The sequence below is a fragment of the Sarcophilus harrisii genome, chromosome 1 (assembly GCF_902635505.1).
Source record: "Sarcophilus harrisii chromosome 1, mSarHar1.11, whole genome shotgun sequence".
NCBI lineage: Eukaryota > Metazoa > Chordata > Mammalia > Dasyuromorphia > Dasyuridae > Sarcophilus > Sarcophilus harrisii.
This window is the reverse complement of record NC_045426.1, coordinates 452,290,870-452,317,635: the sequence shown is the minus strand read 5'-3', so window position 1 is coordinate 452,317,635 and position 26,766 is coordinate 452,290,870. Positions and strand designations below refer to the sequence as shown.

At 31.8% G+C, this 26,766-nt stretch overlaps 1 protein-coding gene across 1 annotated transcript in view; it reads left to right on the top strand.

Moving 5' to 3' along the window:
• PREX2 (phosphatidylinositol-3,4,5-trisphosphate dependent Rac exchange factor 2) overlaps window positions 1–24,808 on the top strand; it is a 411,213-nt gene extending 386,405 nt beyond the window's left edge. The window contains 3 exon segments of the mRNA XM_031946290.1: window positions 236–338; window positions 13,230–13,297; window positions 23,575–24,808. Coding sequence (XP_031802150.1) covers window positions 236–338; window positions 13,230–13,297; window positions 23,575–23,620 — 217 coding nt within the window. The 3' untranslated portion in view covers window positions 23,621–24,808.
• Window positions 24,809–26,766: the final 1,958 nt, after the last annotated feature.

Sequence of the window (26,766 nt, the reverse complement as noted above, 5' to 3'; positions counted from 1 at the left end):
TGGAACAAGAGGTTTTGCAATTGTTAATGCTGTAAAATTACCCATGCATATATCCTGTAAATAAAAGGCTATTAAAAAAAGAATTAGCTGTTATAACTATTACATATATGTTATATAGATAAATAGATGGCACTGTATGTATGGATTGAGATTCCAGGGTACTCTTTTGAATATATAGATACTGTATTTTTGTGACTACAAGTAACATTTTGTTCTGCTTTGTCTTTGTCCACAGATGCACTCTGAGTGTTACTCTAGAACAGGCTATAATTCTGGCTAGAAGTCATGGATTACCCCCCCGGTACATCATGCAAGCTACTGATGTAATGCGAAAGCAGGTAAATTGAAATGACAAGTTAGATTCTTCCTCTTAAAAAATATAAAACGTATTTCTACTAAAGCCTAGGTATTAATACTGAAAAGTTCAGTGCAAAACAGAAATATATGTGTATATATATATATATACACATATATTTCTGAAAACTTTGCTGTGTCCTCTTTAGAACCTACCCTGCCAAAGATTGCTTCATGCTATAAAATGTAATTTTCAGTTTAATTTGCATTTACTTTGTGTGTGGAGATAAAATGGGATAATATGGTTGTTTGTACATTCATATCAGGAAATAGCAGAAAATGAGAGTTAAAAAGCAGTGGGCTTAAAGTGACAAAAAGAAGTGCCCACAGCTCATTTCTCATGCAAATGCCTCCATGACTTCCTTGTCTTGCTGGCTCCATGATGATGGAATTCCTGTAATAGAGCAGTGGGATGACAGGAACACCCTGCCCTGAAAGACTGAAGAACTCCAAAGCTGTCCACAATCTAATCTGACCATGGGAGATTGTTACTCATTTGTCTAAATGGGTTTAGTGATTGTAAGGTTCAAATGAGACACTTAGGAATGGTAAAGTGTGTTGAGATTTTTAAATAGATGATAGATAGATAGATAGATAGATAGATGACAGATAGATCGATAGATAGATAGATGGCTGGATAGGTAGATAGATACATAAAGCCCAAGGGATTCTTATCATCCTTCTTTATATGATATAAGGAGAATCCTATTTTCCTATTAAATAGAACCTAATTTTATAAGTTTTATCAAAGAATAAGAAAGAAACTGTAGAACACTAGAACTGTTTTTTATTTTCAATATTCTGGGTCAAGATTATTTGCCATTAATGGAAGTTTCAGAGCTTTGGTGTATTCTAGACAAAAATAGGTCTCAAATGCTAGAATAAGTGATTAGGAAATGCATGAAAGCAGATAAAATTAAAAATACTAGTAAATTCAAGTACTGGTATATTTCTATACTTTTACTTTACAAATATAAGATGCAGAGACATCTTCTTGAATGTGTGTGGAGCAGAAAAAAATCCATCAGTACAACATGCATTTCCAAAGTACCAACTCTATGCAGCAAGATGGCAGTTATACAATGAGTGGAGATTTTAGCTTTTAGTCAGGAAGATCTAAATTTAAATCTGGCTTCAGACTCTTATGAGCTGTGTGACCCTGGTTAGGTCATATAGCCTCAGTTCCCTCAACTACAAAATGAAGACAATGATAGCTTTTGCTTTCCTCGATTGTTATGTGGATCAAATGAGATAATATTTATAAAGTGCTTAGCACACATAGTAGTCCTTAATATATGTTGATTTCTACTGATTGCTATGTAAAGCACTTAGCTAGACACTGGGGAAAATAGAAATTTGGCAAAAGTCATGATCTCTGTGCCAAAGAATTCATCATCTATTAGGGAAATAAGGCACATACTTGGTATTCTAGATGGTACTAGAAAGCGACAAAATCAGGTACTGGGACAAAGTCTCAGGAGGTGGATGTGACAGAAGGAAAGCAGTGTTTTGATGACCAGACAAGATTTCAGGGTCAAGAGATTGCTTTTGATTTGGACCTTAAATGATTTGTTAGCAAGATACTGATGACTCCAATATCATTAAAGCTAGAAGCTACCTTAGAAATAATCTTGTTTAGCTTTCTCATTTTATGAATAAAAGGTGACATTCTCAAGGTCACAGTTAATTCACAGATCTAGTTTTGTCATTTCTCTGCTTAAATATCTTTAGCAATATCCTATTGCTTCCCTGTTCATGCTCAAACTTCTCTGCTAGGTATGTAAACTCCTGCTATCTGATATTTCCATTAATCTCACAGTCCTACACACTATGTGTAATCTTTACTATGAAATTATACTATTAATTGAATTCTAATGCTTTTTAACTTTGCTCATGGTTTTTCTTACATTCATATGTTTTCCTATTGTCCCTTTTTTAACCTATGAATTCATGCCCATAAGATAGAGTTATCTGCTTACAGATCCCTTCCGGTCTCCCACATAAAAATTTCATTTTCTTGTCTCCTTTTCTCTCTTCTCCCTAATATCTTTGCTGCAAGTAATTCTTACCCATACTGGTCATTGCTGACCCCTTTGGTTCCCAGGTGATCTTTTCAGCTGGATAACTAAACTTCTGATCATTGGAACTGATCTTTGTTCCAAACCCACTACACTCATTATATAAAAAATGTTCATTCCTTTGGTAAGAAAAATGGTGTTTTGACTGCAGAGGGAAAAAAAGAGATAAAATAATAAAACAATCTTCTTGGACTGCCATCTGTTTCATTATTTCTTCAACCTTCAAGTACCTCTTCTTCACTCTTTGGCATTAGAATTTTCTGATCCCCATCCTCTTCCACCTCTTACATCCTAGTGGTATTTAGAGGTTGACATAATAAGTACAAATCTAAGTAATTTCCCATTAGGCTTAGACTAGTCATTCTGTGGTACTGTGGAATGCAAATTTGTTTTAAAAGTATTTTATGGGTTTGCATATTTTTTATTTCTAAAATAAAAATGGGATATAATGATACTATTATTTTTAATTTTAAGCATGTAATATTTTAATAGCATTATGTATGAGAAAATGTATGTTCCATTTTCCAAATTTACAAATTAATTTTAATAACAGCACATTTGTAAGTTGAGGGCAGCTTTTGTAGTGGTATTTACTATAAATGCTTCATTAATAAAACAGCATTATTATTAAATATTAAGTGAAGTACAGTGAGTTTACTTTACTTTTCTATTGAGTCCCACCTAAATCACCTCTTTGATTTAATTTATTTAAATCTTGATTCAAAAAGATGTCTCTGCATCTTATATTTGTAAAGTAAAAGTATAGAAATATACCAGTACTAGAATTTACCAATATTTTCAATTTTATCTGTTTTCATGCATTTTCTAGTCATTTATTCTAGCATTATATGATAATTACATATAATATTAAAATTAATATCAAAACGTAGATTTTTATTGTTTGGATTTATACTTGCATGTCATATATCTTGTAATGTTATTATATAACTTATGGTACAAAATTGATAAATGTAGCTAAACAGCTTAATTATTGGAAGTTAAAATTAATGAATCACACTGAATATCTACTGTAGCAAAAAAGATTAGCAAATTCATAAATTGTAGATACCTTCTAATCCTGCCAAAGTAAATGAGTAATAAAAGCTTTGGATCCAATTAGAGTGTATAGTAAACTGTTATTTTTTTCCTTTCACAAATGTTTGAATTTCCTACAAATGTTACAATTCATAGGGTTGTTTATGTTAACTTGTGGGCAGACCTAGGGCAACTAAATGCTACAATGGATAGTGTATTAGTTATGGAGTCAGGAAGGCCTGAATTCAAATATGACCTCAGACAGTTTTAGAAGGATTTGATCTTGGGCAAGTAAGTTACTTAATCTTTTTACTTCAACTTCCTCATCTGTAAAATGGATATAATAATAGCACTGAATATAATAATAGCAATGAAATAAATAATTGTAAATTGCTTAGCATAGTGCCTGGTACATAGTAAACATTATATAAATGGTGTTATCAGTCATTTCTTCCTCATGAGAAAATCCTCCAATCCTACCAATTTCAGGTGAGTTGCTGATCAGTATACATGAAAGAATATTCTTGCATGTTATAAATGAGAAGTAAATCTGTCAAAACTTTGTTATTGTTCCAACCAAAGCAGAAGACTTTTACAAAAATCAAAAACTTTACTGTAAACAAATATTTTTTATAAAGAAAAATGAAGATATGAACAGGATTATTGTTTTTCTGGTGTACTTTTCTTTTACATTATATATGTTACATATCTAAAGGGAAATTACACTGAAATCAGACCTTACCCCAGTTATATATACATGTTACATAAACAACTGCAGTGAAAACTTAATTTTGTGTATTTATCCTATTAGATTATTCATGTTACAGTTCATAACTACAATTATAGTTCATAAACCTAAGGATTATGCAGAAAAATTCAGCAGTGGGTCAGATCTAGACCCACACTGAATTATGTCTTGTTTGCATAATTTATGACACTTCATGAATTATCCTTTCCATATTGGGACACATTGAGATGTCTGTGTGATCCTGAGCAAATGCCTTGACCTTTCATTATCCAGGCACCTCTCTAAGAATACAGAGAAGATGAAGGGACTGTTTGGTACAGTGTCTGGGACACTGTCAGTGCTTAATGAATGCTTGTTGACTGACCTGCATTAGTGTAGCCACTTTCATAATCCAGGACTATTTTTTTCATTTCTATAGAAATGAAATCACAAGTCAAATCCCTATCACTATATACAAGATAAGTATTTTTAAAATTTTTATTTTATTTTTAATTTATGGGATAAAACAATATTAACATATTTTTTTAATTATCAATGATTAAAAATGTGGTGATGTAGTCACATAGTTGTGAAAAACAATGTATAGCCAGAGAATTACTCTACATAGCAAATTCTTATGATACATATGAAACCTGTCTATTTAGAAAAAAATTATTTATATGGCAAAAAGTTATAGAAAATTGCTAGTCTTGGGAAACTAGATATCCTGGACATAGTCTTGTTTAAGAAAGCTCAAAAATTATTCTGGATCCTTTATCATTCTGCATATTGAAAAAAATAGTTTTTTCCACCCCAAAACTGTTCAAAGAGATACAAATCAGATTTGTAGAGATTATTTAGAATTAAGTTAATGTATTATTGAAGCAGAATGAGATTGAAAGTTTGCCAAGTCTTTCCAGTGCAAAGCACATATCAATTCACAAATTACTAAATTAGTTAATTATTATGATTGCTCTTAGGCAAAATCCTATTTATTATTTTTAAAGGATTGAAAAAAGAAAGCACTTTAAATGTTAGTTCTATAAGCAAGTTTATAACTGAGGAAGGTTATTTTTTCTACCCATTTCTAGTAGATTCATTTCTTACACAAAATTAGTAATTGAAGAGTGTTCTTTGTAAACACTCTATTTTACTATGTTCAACATTTCTCAGTAATTTTGTTAGGCATTCTACCATTTTTTTTTCTTTAATGGAAGGTCAATATTGCTTTTGATTTAAATCTATCTATCTATCTATCTACTATCATCTATCTATCTAGTTTGCTTCTGAATACATTTCTTAGTGGATGCACTCTCTCATTTTCCCTCATTTCTTCTTCTTCATCGTCATCATCTTCTTCTTCCTTCTTCTCCTCCTCCTCCCTCTCTCTTGCCTCTTCCCCTCCTCTCTTTCCCTCTCTTTCCATCTTTCTCTGTCTGTCTGTCTCTCTTTTTCTGTCTTTGTCTCTCTGTCTCTCTCTTTCCTCTATGTTGAACTTAATTTCTTTTTTACCACTGTCTCCCAAAGTCTCTCTCTTTCTCTCTCTCCCTCCTTCCTTCCCTCCTTTCACATATCATTGACTGGAAGAAATTTCAAGGTAAAGTGTTAGGATGAAATCAAGCTTAATTTCATTTCAGAAATTGTGAAGTGCTTTAAGTGAACACAAATTGCTCATTATTGAAAACTTTCTCTCTAATTACTTTGAATTCTCTAGAATACTAGTATTCTCTCTCTCTTAGTGATGCTATTATCATTCTTGACGATGGAACACTACAAAAGGAAATGAAACTAAATTACTACCCTAAAAGACCATAGAGCAATCAAAAAATTCACAAGAGGTATAAGCATACTACAGTGTATCAGTGATAATATAAGTCTGTAATATAGTATAAAATATTGTTATGTATGTGGTATATATTACAATATACACTGAATTAGGTGCTTTTTTCCAGGATTAAATCTTACAGTTCTCCCTCAAAATTATAAATTTCAGTCAATATTATTTTATCTATGCTTTAATATTCATAATAAATGCACTGATGGGAATTTGAACACCAATGAAAGGTAGTGTTCTAGAATTTAAAAAAGTATTTATTTTTGATTCTGCAATTGAATCCCCCATATACTATTTTGAAACTGATATATTAGAGACAGTCATCAGTGGGGATTGGAGGATAGAAACTATTCAAATAAGATATGTTATGGGAATAAAGGGATTTGAACTCAAGAATAGTCCATGACTACAAAACTCTTCACAAATTTACAGGGGGAAGAAGAAATTTTGGTTAATAGAGAAGATTCATTGATGCCAACAAGGCCATCATATAGTCATGGCATTACTAAGGTGAAGAAATAAAGTTCTCAAAGGTTACAAGATTTGACTTTAAAGCTAAGAAACCACAAAAGGAAGGCCTTAATTTTTGTGACATTTCCTTTGAATTAACATACATGACATGAATCAAAAGCATATTGACTGACTGGGGAGTAAACATAGTGCTAGAAGAACTTGTGAATGAAATTACTTATAAAACACACAATCTTGGTACCTCAGTAACAATGGGACAAAAAGAATTAATTTCTTGAATATTATTAGTGTCATTATAAAATGGAATTTTATGGAGCAGCTCTTGAAACTGCATATCAGGAATGCTTAAAAATCTAGGGTCATATTGGAAAGAGAACATAGAGGGAGAGTAGATAATAACATGAATAGTATTTTATATATTTCTATTTTTAGTGAAATCATTAGGCACAAAGGGAAAAAAAAAAAAAACTAGCTGACATTCCCAATGAAATGTAAACTCTCTGAGGACAGAAACTGTTTCAGTTTTGTCTGGTGTTTCCAGTTCCTAAGTAGCCTTATTTCTATATTATGATCTTCAAAGCTTTTTTCCATCATGTTCTTTTTACAAGGGATATTGGTCAGCTAGATAGAATGCCGGACCTGAAGTCAGAAGACTCATCTAAATGAGTTCAAATCTGGCTTCATATACTTGCCAACTGTGTGACACTGGGCAAGTCACTTAATCCTGTTTAACTCAGTTCCTCATCTGTAAAATAAAATGGAGAAGCAAATGGCAAACTACTTTAGTATCCCAAATGAGATTATGAAGAGTTGGACATGTCTGAGAAATGATTGAACAGCAATGAATAAGGGCTATTGGCAAGTCAATTAAATTGTTGCTGTCTGTATAAATAAAAAAAAAAGGTGAATTTAGCCACTGTTTTGCTACTTAACAGGAACTTTGAATAGATCTGAAAATGGGTTTGTAGCACAAAACTAATTCAAGATTACAAAAGAACATGGAAACACAAGTTCTTCCTTTCAGAGGACTATAGTAACAATTTTAATCTTGTAAGGCACAAGAATGTCAAAGATAACTAATTTTGAGAGCAAGTTGAGTAGCTTTAGGACTTAAATGAGATTGTGTATTCTTAGCCAGGGAGTAATTTCAATCTAATCTCTTTTCTTTTCCTGTTCTACCAGAGAAAACTAATTTTTTCACTTTTTATTTTTTCAATTATCAATCTTATATTTTATTTCCTACTCCATCTTCAATGTAAAAGAAAAAGTTGTCATTAAAATATCTATAGTCAAGGAAAGCAAATTCCTACATTGTAAATATCTATATGTATTTCTTATTCTACGCCCTTAATCACCTCTTTCTTAGGAGTGGATAGAATAGTTAATCATTAGTCCTCTAATGTCATGATGAGCCTTACTGGTCAGAGTTTTTATGTCCATGAAAGTAGTTCAGTTACAATGTTTTTGCTTTTGGATACATTGTTCTGGTGCTGTTTGCTTTAATTTTGTATAAGCTTGTACTGCATGAAGGCCACATTGCAGCTTTCATTTGTGTTCCAGATGAACCAGATTAAAATGTAACTAGGAAATATTTAATAAAATAAATAAAAATACTATAGAACATAATGTTAATATGTTTTCCTAAGTCAATATCTAATAGTCTGGGGACATTATATTTGCTTTGGTAGTGCCTCTATTTGAGTCTGACATCAGTGCTCTAGCTAATTGTTTTCATCTCTCTGACAAAGTAGAAAAAAGGACCAAAATGTTAAGCATTTAATATTCATGGGGGGAGGAAATACCATAACGGAATGATATTGTTCATAAATTCTTGCATCTCCATAAGGAGCTCCTTCTAATAATCCAAAAAAATGAATAGTAAGCATTGTTTTGATGAAACTTGAGTATTAGCAGTTTGTGGTTTATCAACCATATTAGCAGAAGAGGCTTTCTTGAGAAATGTAATCTGATTAAATAAATCCACTAATCAAATGAGTCAAAAAAAAAAAAAACTCTATAACATTAAATTCTCCAGGGTCTCATCTAAAGAAATGTTTTTAGGTGCTCATCAAAAGAAAAGAAAATACCATTGCATTAATTATTTTGTGTGAGCAGTTGAGGGAGAGGGCATCAACACTGAGGAGTAGAAATTCCCCCTAATACTACTACTTAGTACATTGAGACCTCAGGCCAGTCATTCAGTCTCCATGGGTATCGTTTCCCTCATCATAAAATGAGGGTTCTAGGCTAGATAATCTCTGTGGTTCCTTCTAAATCTAAATTCTGGGATACTACTAGGATAAATTCTGATTCAATTCCAAAATCTAATACAGGTGTGACCCCCTCTAAGACTGATTTATTTAGACTGCATATTCCCAGAATTATCTAATTCATTGAGAAGCCATTACTTTTCCATTTGACCTCAAGGTCAGGAAAATAAGACTCTGCCTTTGGCGTGTAGCTCATGTTTTTGTCTAGAGGTCAAATGACAGTTTTTAGCTTGCCTTATTTTATGAGGTTATGGTTATCAGATAGATAGGCATAAATTTTCTTCAAAACTAAAAGCAAAACATTCAAAACAGTGCCATAATAATTATTTCAAAGGGAGATATGATGTCAGAACTCCTGCTTTTGATAAAAACTGTAACACCACACAAACAAATATATAATTTTTGCTGATAGCTAAGAGATCCACGAGAAAGAACACTGACATGTAAATTAAAAGACTCTAATTTCATATCCTCTTGTATCTATGATCAATATAATCTTCAGGCAAAGTTTCTTCTCTCCATCCTTGATAGAGATCCTTGTTGGGCAATATGGCTTTTTGTAATTGTGATTATTTCAGTGTGTTAAGTTCTTATTGTTGTTCAGTTATTTCTGTCATTTCTGATTCCTCATATTCCCAATTGGTATTTTCTTGCAAAGATACATTAGTGGTTTGACATTTTCTTCTCCAGCTCATTTTACAGATGAAGAAACTGAGGGAAACAGTATTAAATATCTTGCCCAGGCTTACACAGATAGTTAGTGTCTGAGACCACATTTGAACTCAGACCTTCCTGACTCTAAGCCCAGCACTCTATTCAATATGCCACCTCATTAAGTATTTAGCTTAATAAATTAAGTTCTTGATAAATGCTTGTTAATTGAATGATTGACTGAAAATATAGTATAATATAGTAAAGGAGTACCAGGGATAGAAGAATAAATCTTGCCACTGTTACATGCTTTGTTGTTGAATCTTGCAGCTGACCTACAAATGTTAGAGGGAGATTCTACACTAGAATATTTCCCACACCTAGGATATCGGAGATGTAGATTAGCAAGTCTTTATACTATAAAATTATATTACAGAAGCTTATGATTCATTGTTTTTCAATTCTCTTTACATTTTACTTGCTTTCAATCTCTGTCTTTCCCCTCCCCTTTCTTATTCAATTTTTCTCTATCCTTTCAATATCTAACCCAAGTATCATCCTCTCTAAGAATTCTTCAGTAACTACTCCAAATAGGAATGACCTCTTCCTTTTTTGAATTGCTTTATCACTTGTCGATTACATCAAGAAATGATAGCACTGAATGATACACTGTCTTATACTGTTTTCCTGTTACTTGATGCTTCTTAATTTTTTTTTTTATAGAAGGTAACCTTTTTTAAGGACAAGGACTGACTTTTTTGTTTCTTTTTGTATCCCTGTTCCAGTTCATTTGCTACTCACCTATCAAATTAATCTTCCTAAAATGCAAATGTGGCCCCTCTCCTGCTATCCCACTCAGAAACTCCAATTTTTCCATATCACCTCTAGAATCAAATTTAAAATCCTCTGCCACTCAAAGTTATTCATATTCTGGCCCACTTTTACCTTTCCAGTCATTAATCGTATGTCTCCCTTTCCCCCATACTCTGTGATCTAATGACACTGACTTCTTTGCTATTCCTCACATATAACAGTTAATCTCCAGTATTTAGGAATTGAATTTTATCAATTGGAGAATGGTTGGGTAAATTGTGATATATGAATGTTATGAAATATTATTGTTCTGTAAGAAATGACCAGCAGGATGAATACAGAGAAGCTTGGAGAGATTTACATGAACTGATGCTGAGTGAAATGAGCAGAACCAGGAGATCATTATATACTTCAAAAACGATACTGTATGAGGATGTATTCTGATGGAAGTGAATTTCTTCGACAAAGGGAAGATCTAACTCAGTTTCAATTGATCAGTGATGGACAGAAGCAGCTACACTCAAAGAAAGAACACTGGGAAATGAATGTAAACTGTTTGCATTTTTGTTTTTCTTCCAGGTTATTTTTACCTTCTGAATCCAATTCTTCCTGTGCAAAAGGAGAACTGTTTGGTTCTGCACACATATATTGTATCTAGATATACTGTGACATATTTAATATGTATAGGACTGCTTGCTATTTGGGGGAAGAGGTAGAAGGAGGGAGGGAAAAAGTCAGAACAGAAGTGAGTGCATGGAATAATGTTGTAAAGAAATTTTTTTCAAAAGAAAAAAAAGAAACAACAATTTGGTGAGATGGCAAGAGATTTTAAAAATGCAACATATTTGATTTACTATTCAAAGCAGAGATAATTAAGATTTATTTGGATAAACAATGGTATAAATAAAAAATATGTTTTATGGAGTTTCCTTAAAGGAGGACTACTAACTGTAAATATAAATTGAATATTAAGTGATAATCAAAGGAAACAGAATGTAACTTTGTTCCTTTCTAGATATTTTAAATGTCTCTTTGAAAATTTTATGAAACAAAATAGGAAAATCACTTTATTAAATATGTCACTGGAGCTTCATATTTAACTGTCTAGTTATTCCATTAATGAAAATTTTTCATGGTGTTAGAAATAAGTGAAGCATAGCGTACGTACATTATGGTATTAATAAGGATGTCTCATGAAAAATATCAGAGTAGTAAAAATACTTGAAATCTATTATTTATATAGAAATCATAAAATTTATTTGAGAATTTCAGGTGTTTTTTCCTTTTCTTTCCCATGCCTGATTGTTGAGGTCTGAGACAGAAGTGTCTGAGACAGAAAGAACAGAACAGAGATAAAACTTAGCCTGTGAACTTTGATCTCTACTTGAATTAATCTCCTAGGAACAAGGTTTCCATTAGTTTGCCTTTTCATTCTTGCCATACACAGGGAAAACTAGAGACAAATTTGATACCATATTTAGGAATATGGGGTATATAAAGCTAGGGTATGATAGGGAGAAAAAATGTCAAGAACTGAGATAGAATATAGCATTCTAGTTCCCTTTTCCCAAAGGCTTTAATTGCATTCTGTTTCTGAATGAGTAAAATTCATTTCTAGAAGATACTTCATGATTCTTCCCTCTCCTTTCTTCCTTTCTTCTTCCCCTTTTACTTCTTTTATGTTGATTGGTCCATTCTTTTTTTTTATAGTATTTTTTAATTTACTAAACACATACATAGGTAATTTTTCAACACTGACCCTTGTAAAACCTTCTGCTCCAACTTTTCCTCTAGATGGGGATGTAGTCTAGATGTCAGGTAGTCCAATACATATGAAATATGTTGAAATATATGTTAAATCCAATATGTGTATACATATTTATACAATTATGTTGCTTCACAAGAAAAATCAGATCTAGAAAGAAAGTAAAAAAGACTGATAGGGAAAACAAAAATTCAAGCAAACAACAACAGAGTACAAATGCTATGTTGTGGTCCACACTCATTTTCCAAAATTCTTTCTCTGGGTGTAGCTGATTCTCTTCATTACTAAACAGTTGCAACTGGTTTGAATCATTTCATTGTTGAAGAGAGCCACACTTGTCAGAATTGATCAGTATATATTATTGTTGTTGCAGTGTATAATGATCTCCTGGTTTTGCTCATTTCACTTAACATCAGTTCATGTAAGTCTCTTCAGGCTTCTCTGTAATCATCCTGAAATCATCATTTCTTACAGAACAATGATATTGATGGGTCCATTCTTTGAATGGTAAGCTGCAAGGGAGAAAGTCGAAACTCTTGAAATCTGTACAGGCCTGCCTCTTTTTCTTATTGTTGTAAAATTTAAAATAGCTAACTATGGAATTAAGATAGAAATGTTGCAGAATAGGTGTTGCATAGACCTATGATAAATTGCCATGTCTCTTGTTGGTAGCAACAGATAGTGGGCATTTATAGTCTTCTCATTTTTACTTTTCAGAGCCCTAAGTACGGATTCTTACTAACTGAGCCATTTAGGTATGATAGTAGATAGAAATATATATTTTTAACTAAACATTTGAATGACCTTGGTGATTATAAAAATAGATATTAATTATTTAAATATTGGTATTGGAATTTAAAAATATTAAAATAAGTCCTTACTCTGTTTCCAGCAAAATAATTAGATTGAACATATTTCTCTTCTACAGTTTCTCTCCCCTTTCTCCTGGCTCTGAAAAAAACCATTTGGAGTTAATATTCTAGACTGGAACTTCCTTGCTCAATAAATATTCTGATTTCATTAGGTTGTATGCTTCTTAAGAGTGGGCACTAATTTTTTTTGGTTATTTTTTGCCATGCTTTATATTCCTTGACATTTAGCACAGTGCCTGACTTTTAGTAGGCACTTAAATAATTGTTGAATAGAATTCACCATTATTTATTAATGTATTACTCAAATAATATTGATATAGCTTTGGATTAAGAAAAAAAAATATTGGTATTTGTTTCAGGGAGCAAGAGTACAGAACACAGCCAAGAATTTAGGAGTCAGGGACCGGACGCCACAATCTGCTCCACGGTAAGTGTAAGCTCAGATCAATTATTTGTATAAATGATTTGCCTTAAGTTTTTAAACAGTAATATAGAGCTCATTCTTCTTTAACCTGCTAAATGGTTTGCCTAAACTTGTTCTGGATTATGAACTTTGGGGGTTAATTTTGCTTTACTATTTTGATAAATGCATTTCAGTGTAATTCATATCCTTGTAATGCTTTGTATTTTATTTTATACATTACAAACATCATTTAAGATAAAGGGCTATAGGCTTTTCAAAATGCGAAAAGGGTCTATGATATACTGCTCCTCCTTCTTCTCCTTCTCCTCTTCCTCCTCCTCCTCCTCCTTCTAGTACTATTATTACTACTGCTGCTGTTGCTACAATTACTGATGCTACTACTACTTATTCCTATTCTTCCTTCTACTACTAAATAAAATAATAACTAAAATTATTATAGTACTTATGCACCATAAATATTGTGCTAAGCATTTCACAATTATTATCTCATTTGATCTTCACAATTACTCTGGGAAATAAATGCTATTTTATATCTATTTTAGAGGTGAGCAAACTGAGGCAGAAACATTAAGTGATTTTCCAAGGTCAGACAGCAAGTTATCTTGAACTCAAGTCTTCTTGACTCCAGGCCCAGTGCTGCATCACTTGTATCATCTTAACTGCCTGAACACACAAAAATTGTTAAGAACTTCTGTATTAGAATAATAGAGGCTGCCCACTAACATGTAGTGACAACTTATGGAGTATTTGAGAATATTTATTTTTGTATTTACTTCTGATTTAAAAATAAAACGAACAGGATAATAGGATTATAATCTAAGATCACATATTTTTCAATAATCATATTCCGTTTTAAGTCAAAACTCACTTGGAAAAATGTCCAGAAAACTAAGTGGCTGCCCATCAGTTGGAGAATGGCTGAATAAGTTATGGTATATGAATTTTATAGAATATTATCATTCTATAAGAAATGATCAGCAGGGTGATTTCAGAGGGGCCTGGAGAAACTTAACATAAACAGATGCTGAGTGAAGTGAGTAGAACCAGGAGATCATTATACACAGAAACAGCAAAATTATATGATGATCAATTCTGATGGATGTGGCTCTTTTCAACAATAAGATGATTTAGGCCAGTTCCAATTGTCTTGTGATGAAGAGAGCCATCTGCCTTGAAAGAGAGGACTGTGGGGACTGTGTGGATCACAACATAGTATTTTCATCTTTTTTATTGTTGTTTGCTTGCATTTTGTTTTCTTTCTCATTTTTTCCCTTTTTGATCTGATTTTTCTTGTGCACCATGAATATTGTAGAAATATGCATAGAAGAATTATACATGTTTAACATATTAAATTACATACCATCTAGGGGAGGGATTGGGTAGAAGGGAAGGAAAAAAAATGGAAAACAAGGTTTTGCAAAGGTGAATCTTGAAAATTATCTATGTATATATTTGAAAATAAACAACTTTAATAAAAAAGGAAAATTGCCCAGAAACATTTTATTATAGTGATGGGAGTTCTGAGAATATTTCACTTATAGTAGAGTGATATAATGTAAGGTATCTCTCTTCCATTGTCTAACGATATGATTTTATATTTCTGTGACTTGGTTTCAAAATACATAGGTTCATACCCTCTCTCCTACCATAATTAGCCACATAATTATGGATAAATCATTTCACTATTTTTCACCTAAGGATTCTTCATCTGGAAAATGGAGAGTAGGAAATGTATGGTACCTTCCTCAAAGGGTTGTTTTACAACTTTATAAATTATAAAATTTATAGAAATATTAATGATGATTATTATGAAAAGGAAAGAGGATGAGGAACTTTAAACTTAATTGTCTTTAAGATGGCAAACACAACAGGCTGTAATTCAGTATCATGAAAACATAGTGTAGTAGAGAGAGCCATGCTCTTGAACTTGAGTTTTAGCCCTAGCACCAGCATGATTTTTTTTTTTTCCCACTGAGGCAATTGGGGTTAAGTGACTTGCCCAGGGTCACACAGATAAGAAATATTAAGTGTCTGAGATCAGATTTGAACTCAGGTCCTTCTGACTTCAGGGCTGGTGCTCTATCCACTGTGCCACCTAACTGCCTCTTACTATCAGCATGATTTTTACTAATAATTAAAAAAATATATTCATATAAAACATCATAGTTCACAAATGATGGTAAATAATATTCATACAGCATATTAAAGTATATAAAGCATTTTTCTTCTTAAAGTATTTTATTTTTTCAAATATATGCAAAGATAGTTTTCAACATTCACCTTTACAAAAATTTGTGTTCCAAATTTTTCTCCTTCTCCCCCCATCCTGCCTCCCCAAGACAGCAAGTAATTCCATATAGATTGAACATGTGCTATTCTTCTAAACATATTTCCATAATCTTCATACTTTGAAGAAAAATTAGATCAAAAGTGAAAAAAAAACATGAAAAGAAACAAAAAACAAAAAAACAACCAACAATAACAAAAGTGAAAATACTATGCTTTGATTCACATTCAGTCTCCACAGTTCTCTCTCTGGATGTGGATGGCACTTTCCATCTCAAGTTTATTGGAATCCCCTTGAATCACTTCATTGTACAAAAAGTTTTTCTCCTAAGAACCCTATGATATAAATAGTTTTGGGATGTTTCAGATACTTACCAACTTGGCCAAGTAACTTAACTTTTTCTCTGTTTCCTCATCTGTAAAATGAGTTGGAGAAGTAAATAGCAAACCACTCCACCATTTTTGCCAACAAATCTGTCTTTTGTTTGATCAATCTAATAAGATATTTATCTGTATAGATGTGCATGCATATATATATATACATACAGACATTTAGATAAGTCTATATTTATATATATGCAGAGATGGCTATATGCATATATACATGCATAGATAGATAGATAGATAGATATAGATAAACAGAAGAAGTTTTGCAAAGGCTTTTTAGGAGACAAGAGAAAGGAAAGAAAACCTAGTTCAGGGACTGTTCTAATTGTTGAAGCAAATATATATATATATATATATATATATATATATATATATATATATATATATATATAAAGTTTTTAAGCCAAGATTGTTAATGTTAGGAAAACAGAAAAGACAGGTGCAAGCAATATTGTAAATGCAGAATTAAAAGGATTTGGCATCCAAACAGATGTGGGGATTAAAGAAAAAGGATGAATAAAGGAAAACGCAAAGTTTTAGAGTCTAGGTATATCTATATACTTTATAAAAAAGTGGTGAAAGTGGGAAAATAAGAGAGTAGACCACTATCTGTTTTGAAAGGGCTAAGTTTACACTGTCTTTAAAGTAAAGTTCTGGACTGAATCAGTTTCCATTACTAAGATTTGATACATTTGCATATTTACCCAAAAAAGGATTTTTTTTTCTCTATTAAAGACTAGACAATTTTAACTGCTTTTTTTGTAAAGTAGCCATTAGAATAAGAAAGATGATTGCAGTGTTTATGAAGTTATATTTCTTTCTGATGTGTGGGCAATGGAAGTACTTTGAAATGAGAAAACATTTTTCCCTCCTGAAAATGTATGAATAAACCAAGGTTTTGCCAGCAATTTTTTCCTAGTGCTGACTCCTCCAAACAATTTTCATTAATTCTGTTGCTCTTGTTTATGGCACCTCTCACAGTTGATTTGATTAAATTCTTAAGCTTTATATAGATGAAGAATAATTTCACATGGGTATTCGTTACAGATACTTGAACATGTATAATATACAGTATTTGGATAATAGATCCATTGAAGTGTTAAAATTCCAATAAAAAAAACAAGGTAATAGCTGAACATTGTCTGCAGATTACTATAAAACTCCATGATGCTGATCAAAAAGCCAGTGTGCAAGTAGTAAATAAAAAGAACAGACATAAATTGCTTCTTCCTTCTATGAGGCCAAGTTTGCATACTCAAAGTTCAATACTTTAAATATGTTAGTTGTAAAGATCATTATTTACCTAAACATGAGTCTTTTGGGATCCTGCTATAATAACAATTATTCCTTTTTTTCTTAAAATTGATCAACAAATAATAGCATATTGTTGTGTTTTTGTTTGTTTTATTAAACTTGAGATTTTCTTCTTTTGGTGTTCTTTGCAGTCTTTCTTTACTTTGATGTTTGCTTCTAATATTTATGGACAATGTTTTTGTATGAATGTAATTATGTGGAGTATTCAGATTTTCTTGGCATGATCTTTTCTAGAAGACCTGTAATCCTTCATTTCTATTTTCTCATCTTATATTTATGTTTTATAGAAGTTTCATATGTTGTTCTGATTAAAATTAAAATGTTTCATTCGTTTTCTGTCTGATTCTGTCATTCTCTTTTTTAGAATTTTTTTTTATTATAGAGACAGTTTCTCTTTTTTCTTCTTAGTTCTCGTGTATCATCTTGGACTTGTTGATTTCTTTCCTTAATTGGATTCTAATTTCTATTCTTTTTCTTGACATTTTCACTTAATAATTTTACTGCTCTTTTGAACCATTCTTGACGTTCTTCATTTTTCCCATTGCCCTGCAGCATTTGTCATAATACTTTCAACTTCCTTAATGAATTTTGACTCAATTTCCTTTGCATAAAGTACTTTTCAGTCCAGATTTATTTCTCCACTAAAATGTTTATTTCAATTCTTTTTCATACTTTAACTATTTTATTATTGTTTAGTTGTTTTGTGACCCTTCTTGGGGTTTTCTTCACAAAAAGTTGCTATCTTCTTCACCAGTTCATTTTACAGATAAGAAAACTGAAATAAACAGGGTTAAGTAACTTACCCAGCAACACACAACCAGTAAGCAGATGAGACAGTTTGGAACTCAGGAAAATGACAAATTGGAGCCAGACTTCCTGGCTCCAAGTCTGGTGTCTATCTTCCATTCCACCTAATTCCCCCAAGGATTTTGTTAATTCAATCATTAAATAAAGAATCTCCTTCTGCAAATTCAACCAGCCATTTCTCTTTAATTTAAAATCTTAGACAGTTGCTGATGTATTAAGAGATTTAGTCATGGTCACCTGCCCAAGATATGCTAGGCACAACTTGAATCTGGGTCTTCCTGACTCTCAGACTGACTCTCTATTATCCCATTAGGTCTATGCAATATAGATATGAAAACATCTGATTTCTTGACTTCACTAAAACCATAAGGACAGTAAGAAGTAAAGGATTTTGTCCACACCAAAAGAAATACAAGAAATATTTTATACATGTTTTTCTATTTTTTGAATTCTTTTGAGCATAGGTCTAACAGTATACTTGAGTGAAAAGGACATGGATCATTTAACAGTTTTTTGTTCATAATTCCAAATTGCTTTTTAGAATGTACTCATACAGAGATCCACCAACAGGGGATTATTGTTCCTGCTTTCCTAGTTTATCATTTTCCTTTATTGTTTCCTTTATTTCCTATATCAGATGGAATGTCAGTGATTATAACCATCAACTATGTCAAGGTCAAATAAGTTGTGGTATATGAATGTGACAGAGTACTATTGTGCTATAAGATATAGGGCAGCTACATGGCACAATAAATAGAGCTTTGGGCATGGAGTTGGGAGCTCTTTAATTCAAATTTGACCAGATGCTTACCAACTATATGACTAATTTGTTTGCTTGAGTTTCCTCATATGTAAAATGAGAGTAATAAAAGCACCTGCTTTGCAGGGTTGTTGTGAGGATTAAATAAGATATTATTTGTCAAACATTTTACACAATGGCTAGCAAATATTAAATATTATATAAATGGTAGCTATTATTTCAAAAATAGTATCATTTCAAAAAGATATGGAAATATATATATGAAATGATAAAGAATGAAGTAAGCAGAACTAAAATAATTTATATAATAATAACACTGTAAAAACAAATAACTTTTAAAGCTTTAAGAATTATGATCAATATAATGATCTGGATCTTCATGGTTCCCAAGAGAATTCTACAGTAAAAGAAATGAGGTAAAATGACTTGTCTGTAGTAAAGTCTTGAAGCTAGTATTTGAACTTGGGGCTTCCAGTTCCAAAAGAAATAATGATCAAATATGCTAAACATGAGAGATATATGTTTGTTTTATGATGTAGAATGAGACATAAACATTTTTGTATATATCCTTGGAGGCGATTTCATTTTCTTGACTATGCATAGTTATCATAAGGGTTTTTTGATTTGTTTTGTTTTGTTTTACTTTTCTTCTTCCTCACCCCCAGTAGAGTTGGGGATGGGTAGGGGAGGAAAAAAAAGATTTCTGTTATTTTTTTAATACAGAAATTGGGGAAGAATTTCTACAAATATGAAATGTTGCATGCCCATACAAAATGAAGTCACTCTATTAATAGTTTTATTAATTGTTTACTGTTACAAGATCGTTTTTCAATAAATCTCTCATGAAATGGGAAGAATCTGTAAATGTTTTCAATGTAAAAACAAAACTCATCAATAAAATAACAACATCAACAGAAGCATCAGTGGTATCTGGCTGATAAACTCAATTAAGGGAGATGGAGCCAGCAGTGAATGTAAATAGTAAGAAAAATGAGGCAATTGAGAAGTTGAGTCATGGCTTCATGAAATAAATAATTTCTGTCTAAAGCTCTGGTGAGATCACCAGTTTTTCTCCCATGCTGTGACGGCTTTTGTCCCTGACCAGAAAAAGCAGGAAATGCCCCATTGTATTGCTATTGCCAAGTTGGATATCATTAAAGGAGATATGGGTAAAGGAAAAGAAGAAGGAAGGGAAGAGAGATTCTTTGATGCATATTTATAATTTCACAATATATGTAATCCCCAATTTAATTTTTTCAGTTAGAGCTCTTTCTGAATCAGTGAGATGTTAAATGTCTTATCCATGGTCTTGGTGTCAGAGGCAGTATCTGAATCCAAGTTATCTTATTGCTAAGACTAGCCCCTTAGCCACATTTTGCCACACTGTCTCTTTTACATTTATAGAGCAAAATACTCTTCTTGCAATAACTCTATGCATTAGATACTGCAAGTTTTACTGAATCTATTTTATTGTAAAAGTAGTGAAATTAAATAATTTGTCAATAGTCCCACAGCTTTCAATTCCAACTCTGATGTTCTTTCACTTTTCAGGCTGTTTGTTTTCATTGTTATAGCTTCCCCTTTGTTCCCTGACCTGTAACCAGGTCGTTAAGGGCCATTTCATCCATCTTTTGTCACTGAGGTGGATGAATGGAAAAGACAATAAAAAAAACAGATCCTTCTACCATAAGCAGTCTCCCAACTGAGACACAATTATCAATTAAAAAAAAATGTTTTGGTGCTTAGTGACTCAATCTAACTCTTAACTCGTTTTCTACTTATAACCTTATCAGCCTATTGTAAATTCCCTAAACCCTATATTTCTATTATAAATGTGTTTGAACTCAAGTGACCCTAAACCTTTTGCAAGAAACATCACTGAATCTAAATGCCACCCAAACATTTCCTACCCTGAACTATTATTTCATTACATGATCACAGGGAGTAGCTTTTTCATCAGTGTGCAAGGCAGACATATCAAAGATTCATCTATCTGGCAGCATTAGTTACATTGTCCTGAAACACGTGTGATGCATTGTAATGGAATGTGCTGACATGGACCAGATAAGATAGGGCAAGCCATTAGCTACCTCAGGTGAAAACATTTGACAGCTGGCTATGCAGCTTCCATTTCATGTTTTACATGGATAAATAAACTACATTTTCTCATTTGTTTGACAGCAGTGTATATTGCAGTTAAATGAGAGGATTGAAATTAAAGATGGAAAAAATGTTTATTCTAGTACTTTAGCTCTGGCAAGGCAGTTTGAAACTTCACTGTCTCCTTCAAATGCAGAAGAGCATTTGAAGCACTTGGGCTGTGTATCATCTTCTCCTAGGAGTGTGAAGGAAATGTTTCTAGGTGAAATTGTCTCATTGTAACATTCTACTTCTTTATGTTCATAGCTAAGAACTAATTTACATTGTAACAATTCATCTTTTGCATTCTCTGAAAGAAGAAAGATTTCATTTGTCCAATGCAATTGAGTTCTTAGTAGTAAAGTTTAATTTTTCTCATTGACTCCTAGATAAGTGAGTCAGCATTAAAACTTCAAGTAAAGAGATGAGTTTTGTTACTGGGAACTCTCCATTATCAACAAAATTTAGCTTTTTAAAAAATTAGCAAGAAAGATCATTGAGTTTGAATCAACAGGTCTAGGTTTGAACTAGCTTTGCTGCTTAGAAACAGTATATTCTTAGGTGAATTGTTTAAACCAGAGCTTCAGTTTCTTTGTATGTAAAGCGAAAACTATGTAAGGATTATCTAACAGATAAGACAAGGTAGTTTATTTATCAAGGTAAAATATGAAAGGAAAGCTTTACAGCCAGCTGTCAAATGTTTTCACCTGATGTAGTGGATTGGTTGTCTCTTCCTGTCAGTCCATTTGTTTAAATTATCTCTTATGTTGCTTCTGCTTCTGTGATCCATTTCTGTTATGTAATGGTACCTCACATCAAAATCAGATTTTTTTTGGGCATACTTTAGCCAGTAATTAATTGCTTTGGGAAAATGAGTCATGATGATTCCTAGACATTAACTGATTGAAGCTGAAAGATTTGTGGATATGAGTTAAAAATCTTCATGATGTCAGAAAGATCTTAAGTGTTAATCAGTGTTTTTGTAATGCTGTACATGTAGGAATTGTACATTTCATCTACAAAAGGTCCCCATTGACTACCAAAAAAGTTAACGAATGGATAGCCAAAATGACTAACAATTATAACTTAATTGTGATCACCTTTATTTTTTTAGTTTTATTTAACATCTCTAAGTCTCAAGTAAACAAAAGATTAACTCCTCCCTAGGGATTTACTAAGATAGAGTCAGATAAAAAGAAGTAGCAAAATGCAAAAATGTTAATGTTTAGTATTGTTTCTTTATATAGCATGTCTATGTTACTTTTAGCAACTTCAGCACATATCAATTATATTTTAGTAGTTAAAGAAACCTGTGAGACAGAAGAAAAGAAATCTCATAAAGAAAAGAGCAGGATGATAAGGAAGAATAGTGAATGACAAAGTATTAACAGATATATGAATCGTGGAAATGATTACTACTCATATTAACAGTAATGTATTATTGGCAAATGCTTGACAACATACTATATTTTATCTTTAGTATAGAATAATTATTCTCATTAGATTTGTAATGATATTGTGCTTCAGAGAGATTTGAGGATTTTCAACCATGTCACTCAACTACCAGATAGCAAAGCTCAAGTCCTTTGATTTCAGAAAGGAAAACACATTGATAGAGATAAAGCCAGCTCAGATTTTCCTTTTGCTCACAATAAAAATTATACTTGACACTGCTGACCTTGAACCAGCTCTTCATGTCCTTAGGTCTTTCCCAGGCCATCTCTCCTTCAATGGTCAATCTCTTGGTTTTTTTTTTTTTTGTTGTTGTTGTTGTTGTTTTTTCCCCCTACATCTTGACCCCTTGATGAATCAATTTAACTATGCTACTTTCTTTTCTTTTTTCTTTTGTTTTTTTTTGTTCATATATTTTATCTCATATTCCCGATACGAACTATGTACAGTAATAAAAAATCAGATAATTATAAAATAAAATAATATATGAACACAGGTAAATGCAATCATTTGTCATGGGATTATAGAATTTGTCATGGGATTATAGAATCAAAAATCTGGAGTTGGGAAGGACTATAGTACATGTGGTCTTTACCAGGGGCCTATGTACCTGGTTATTTTAAAGTTTATTTTGATAACTATTCCAGTATATTTTGTTTCTTTAGCAATTCTTTGTATTTTGTCTTATACATTTAAAAATATTTTTCTGAGAATGAATCCATGGGATTCATCCCATACACATTCTCTTTCTCTCTCTCTTTATCTCTCTCTCTCTCTCTCTCTCTTTCTTTCTCTCTCTCTCTCTCTCTCTCTCTCTCACACACACACACACATGCACACACACACAATTAAGAAGCTCTTTTCTGATCTAAAATCCTCATTTTTCATTTAAGGAAGTTAGTTCCAGTTGACTTGCCAAAGAACATACAATTAATGAGTAGTAAAGCCTGAATTTAAATTCAGCCCTTCCAACTTAAAAGCATTTTTTAAAATAATTTTACCATATGCTGTAGAAATATCACAAATAATTAGAATTGGGTTATCCTAAATAATTGCAATTAATCTTTGTCTATTTTTTAAGTGTCTCTACCAAGCACTGAAGAACTAATGACACAATTTCTCTATCATTTATTAGGTTGTACAAGTTGTGCCAACCACCTCCTCCTGCTGGAGAAGAATGAAGCAAAATTCTCACTAAGAAGGCAAATAGCTGCTTCTGGAATAATGGACAAGAAGCCTGGGCTTTTCCTTGTAAATCACATTGTGACTCTGGATAAACTTCCTGAACTAAAGAAATTGTTTATATTTTTCCTATCACTGTTACTTATTAAGCAAAAAAGAAAAAAAAAACAGATTTGGGAATCTAAATCTCAATATTTCTTCTGTAAGGATATAAGTAGCTAACTCATTTTGCTGCTTTTTAACCTGGGAGATTATCACTGAAAATGTGTTGCAATTTCTAATAGTCAGCTTAAACTCTCACAAATCACTCTCTCATCATAAATTAGCATCAAATATCAAATTTAAAAGGTATTGCCATTGGTTCTTGAAATTTACAGAAAATCAAAGAACATTTCCAATAACGAAACAATGGAGTACTTTTTTTTTCATTTCATCCTATTAAAGGCATGAATACTGACAGATTTAAACTATTTCATTTTTTCAAAATGTAAAGAATAATGTAATCAACTCTTCTACTTTAGAAAATTTGATCATTTATTTCTGGATTGTGGTTATCCTTTTTAAATACCCCTAAATATATATTTTTTTCTTTCTTTTTCTTTCTTTTCTTATTTTGGGGTTGAATATGTGAGAACATATATAAATATAAATTTGAATGCTTCTAAAAGAGATGTTTAAATATTTTGTAGGCTGTGTCATTCTCTTCCATCTTTCTAAGCACTGGGAAAATGAATGAAAATAGATCTTTTTTTAGCTCACTTCCTGGAATCCCCCAGGATTCAAAGATGGATAAATAGGAGAACTGGTAGGTAACATACCTTTCATATGCTTTCTTTATGATCTTTATGATCCCCAATGCATTCTCTGGCCCACCATTGTTCATACCTGCTGTGATCTATGTGTATATATGAAAAAAATATTGTCAGCTGAGGGCCAGCCTTGGAGTCAGAATCCAGATTCAAATACTTCTCAGGTACTGAAGTACACAGCACTTGTTGTGTGACTTTGGGTAAGTCACTTAACTACTCAGTGACCCCAGCCAATTCTATTAATATTAAGTTATAAATGAGTTGTATACCTGCCCCCAGAGAAGGGAACATTGATGTTAGGGAGATTCCCACAGCAATAAAATCATGACTCTGGATGTTCCAGTCTCCATCCAAAAAAAAAAAAAAAAAAAAAAAAAAGGTGTTTGTGAATATGTAAAGGAAGTCTTTAACTCTTTGTTGTATAATTATTGTCTTCCTGCCTCAACTGAGTGTTGAGGGTTTGGGATGTAGGGAGAGAAAGGTGATGACAAATAGGATGAGGAATAAACTGACCTTATTTTAAGTTTGATTTTTAAAACTTAATTCCTTTACAAGTGGTTAGAGAGCTGAGACACTTGATTCTTCTCTCCCTCTATAGGACTATTGCCTATTGAAACTCCAGGAATGTTAAATGGTGCATTGTGAGTCGTTTCAGTATTATGACATACATATATACATACTATATTAAAACCACATTTGTGATGATTTGTATGCCCTTTTACAAAATAGTTTGGATCCTTCATAATTCTTGGAAATGTTGTATACTTAGTGTCAGTATTTTAAACTATACCTAAAATATGTAAGATTTTAAAGTTAGTAAAGTAGTTTTGGTATTGGGCTATAAACCCAGTATTTTATTTTTTTTTATAATTCACAACTTTTAGAATAATGGGATCATCTTTAATGGGTTTGTGACTTTTATTCTGGTTCTGATTAATTTATTTATGTAAAATTATTACATATTCTAAGCACATAAAGAGAAACATCTTCTGAAATTAAATTTTACTTGTGAGATTCATCATCATTAAACCACCATTATTAAAAACTACTGCCATTATTAGCAGTGAGCTTCATAAAAATACAACATGATTCATAAACATATATGCATATATACACATATGTATTCCATAGTTAAGTATATTGGGATTTTTTTATATAGCCACTGACATATATACATATTTATAGGTATTTTAAAAAACTTGAAAGTTCTGGCAAATTATTCTACTAAGTATATATACATTCTGAAACTTTTAGCCATTAAACAAAAGCTTTAATGTAATGTTTGTATAGATAGTTGTCAGTAATGATTTTCTACTGATTTTAAATATACATATATATGTATAAACTAATGCTTACATGTAGCAAATGTCACTGAATTCTTCAATAGCAAGGTTGGAGGCGTATGTGTAACAAAGTCACTATTAGGAAACAGAATAATAAAAATATAGACTTTTGTTTTATCACTGACCATTTTATTATTCTGAGAATGATAGAAGTAACCACATGTACTTTCTAATAATACTTTGTTTTCCTAAACAACTAAAAAAATCCAAGAGCCTCTTGACCTAGCCTTTTGACAGTGGTCATCAAGGCTAGTAGGTCTTTTCAAAACTTTTCTTAAATTTAAGATTTCTCAATATTGTGCCAGTAATATTGTTTACCAAACTTTGACACATCCATGAAAAATAACAAATGTTACACAAATTAGGGTATATGGCATGTTTTAGGAAGGTAACATTGCTAAAACATTGCATTTTAAAAACATGTTATAACTTTTTAAAAAGTGGTGGCAATGGAAAATTATGCATTCAAATATAATTATATCAGCATTATTTGTCATTGCAAAAACATACATACCAACTGGAACCAACTAAAATGTCCAATAATTGACAGTGGGCTACATAAAATTATGTATGGTATATAATTATGTAATGATATATTGTGATTCAAATCAATATACATAAGGGATATAAAGATATTTAGAAAAATAGATATGAAAAAAAACCACAAAGAAGGCCAAATAAGAAAAAGAAAGCCTTACTGACTATAACCATGTAAAAGTCAAAATGAGAAGTAGACACAAAATGAATAATTGACACATACGTTGTTATGGACATTTAATAAGCTGAAATTCATGTATTCAACTTTGAATAGTTATAAATTATTTCAATTGGCTTCATTGACATTTGAAGTAAATGATAAATCATCAAGCTAAAAACTGTAATGTGGAAACTATCTTACAAAGAGCTAAAAATGTTCTCTAACAAATATAAAGAAATAAACTAAGGAATTCCTTCTCTGTAATAGATATCATCTACAGTATAAAACCAATAATG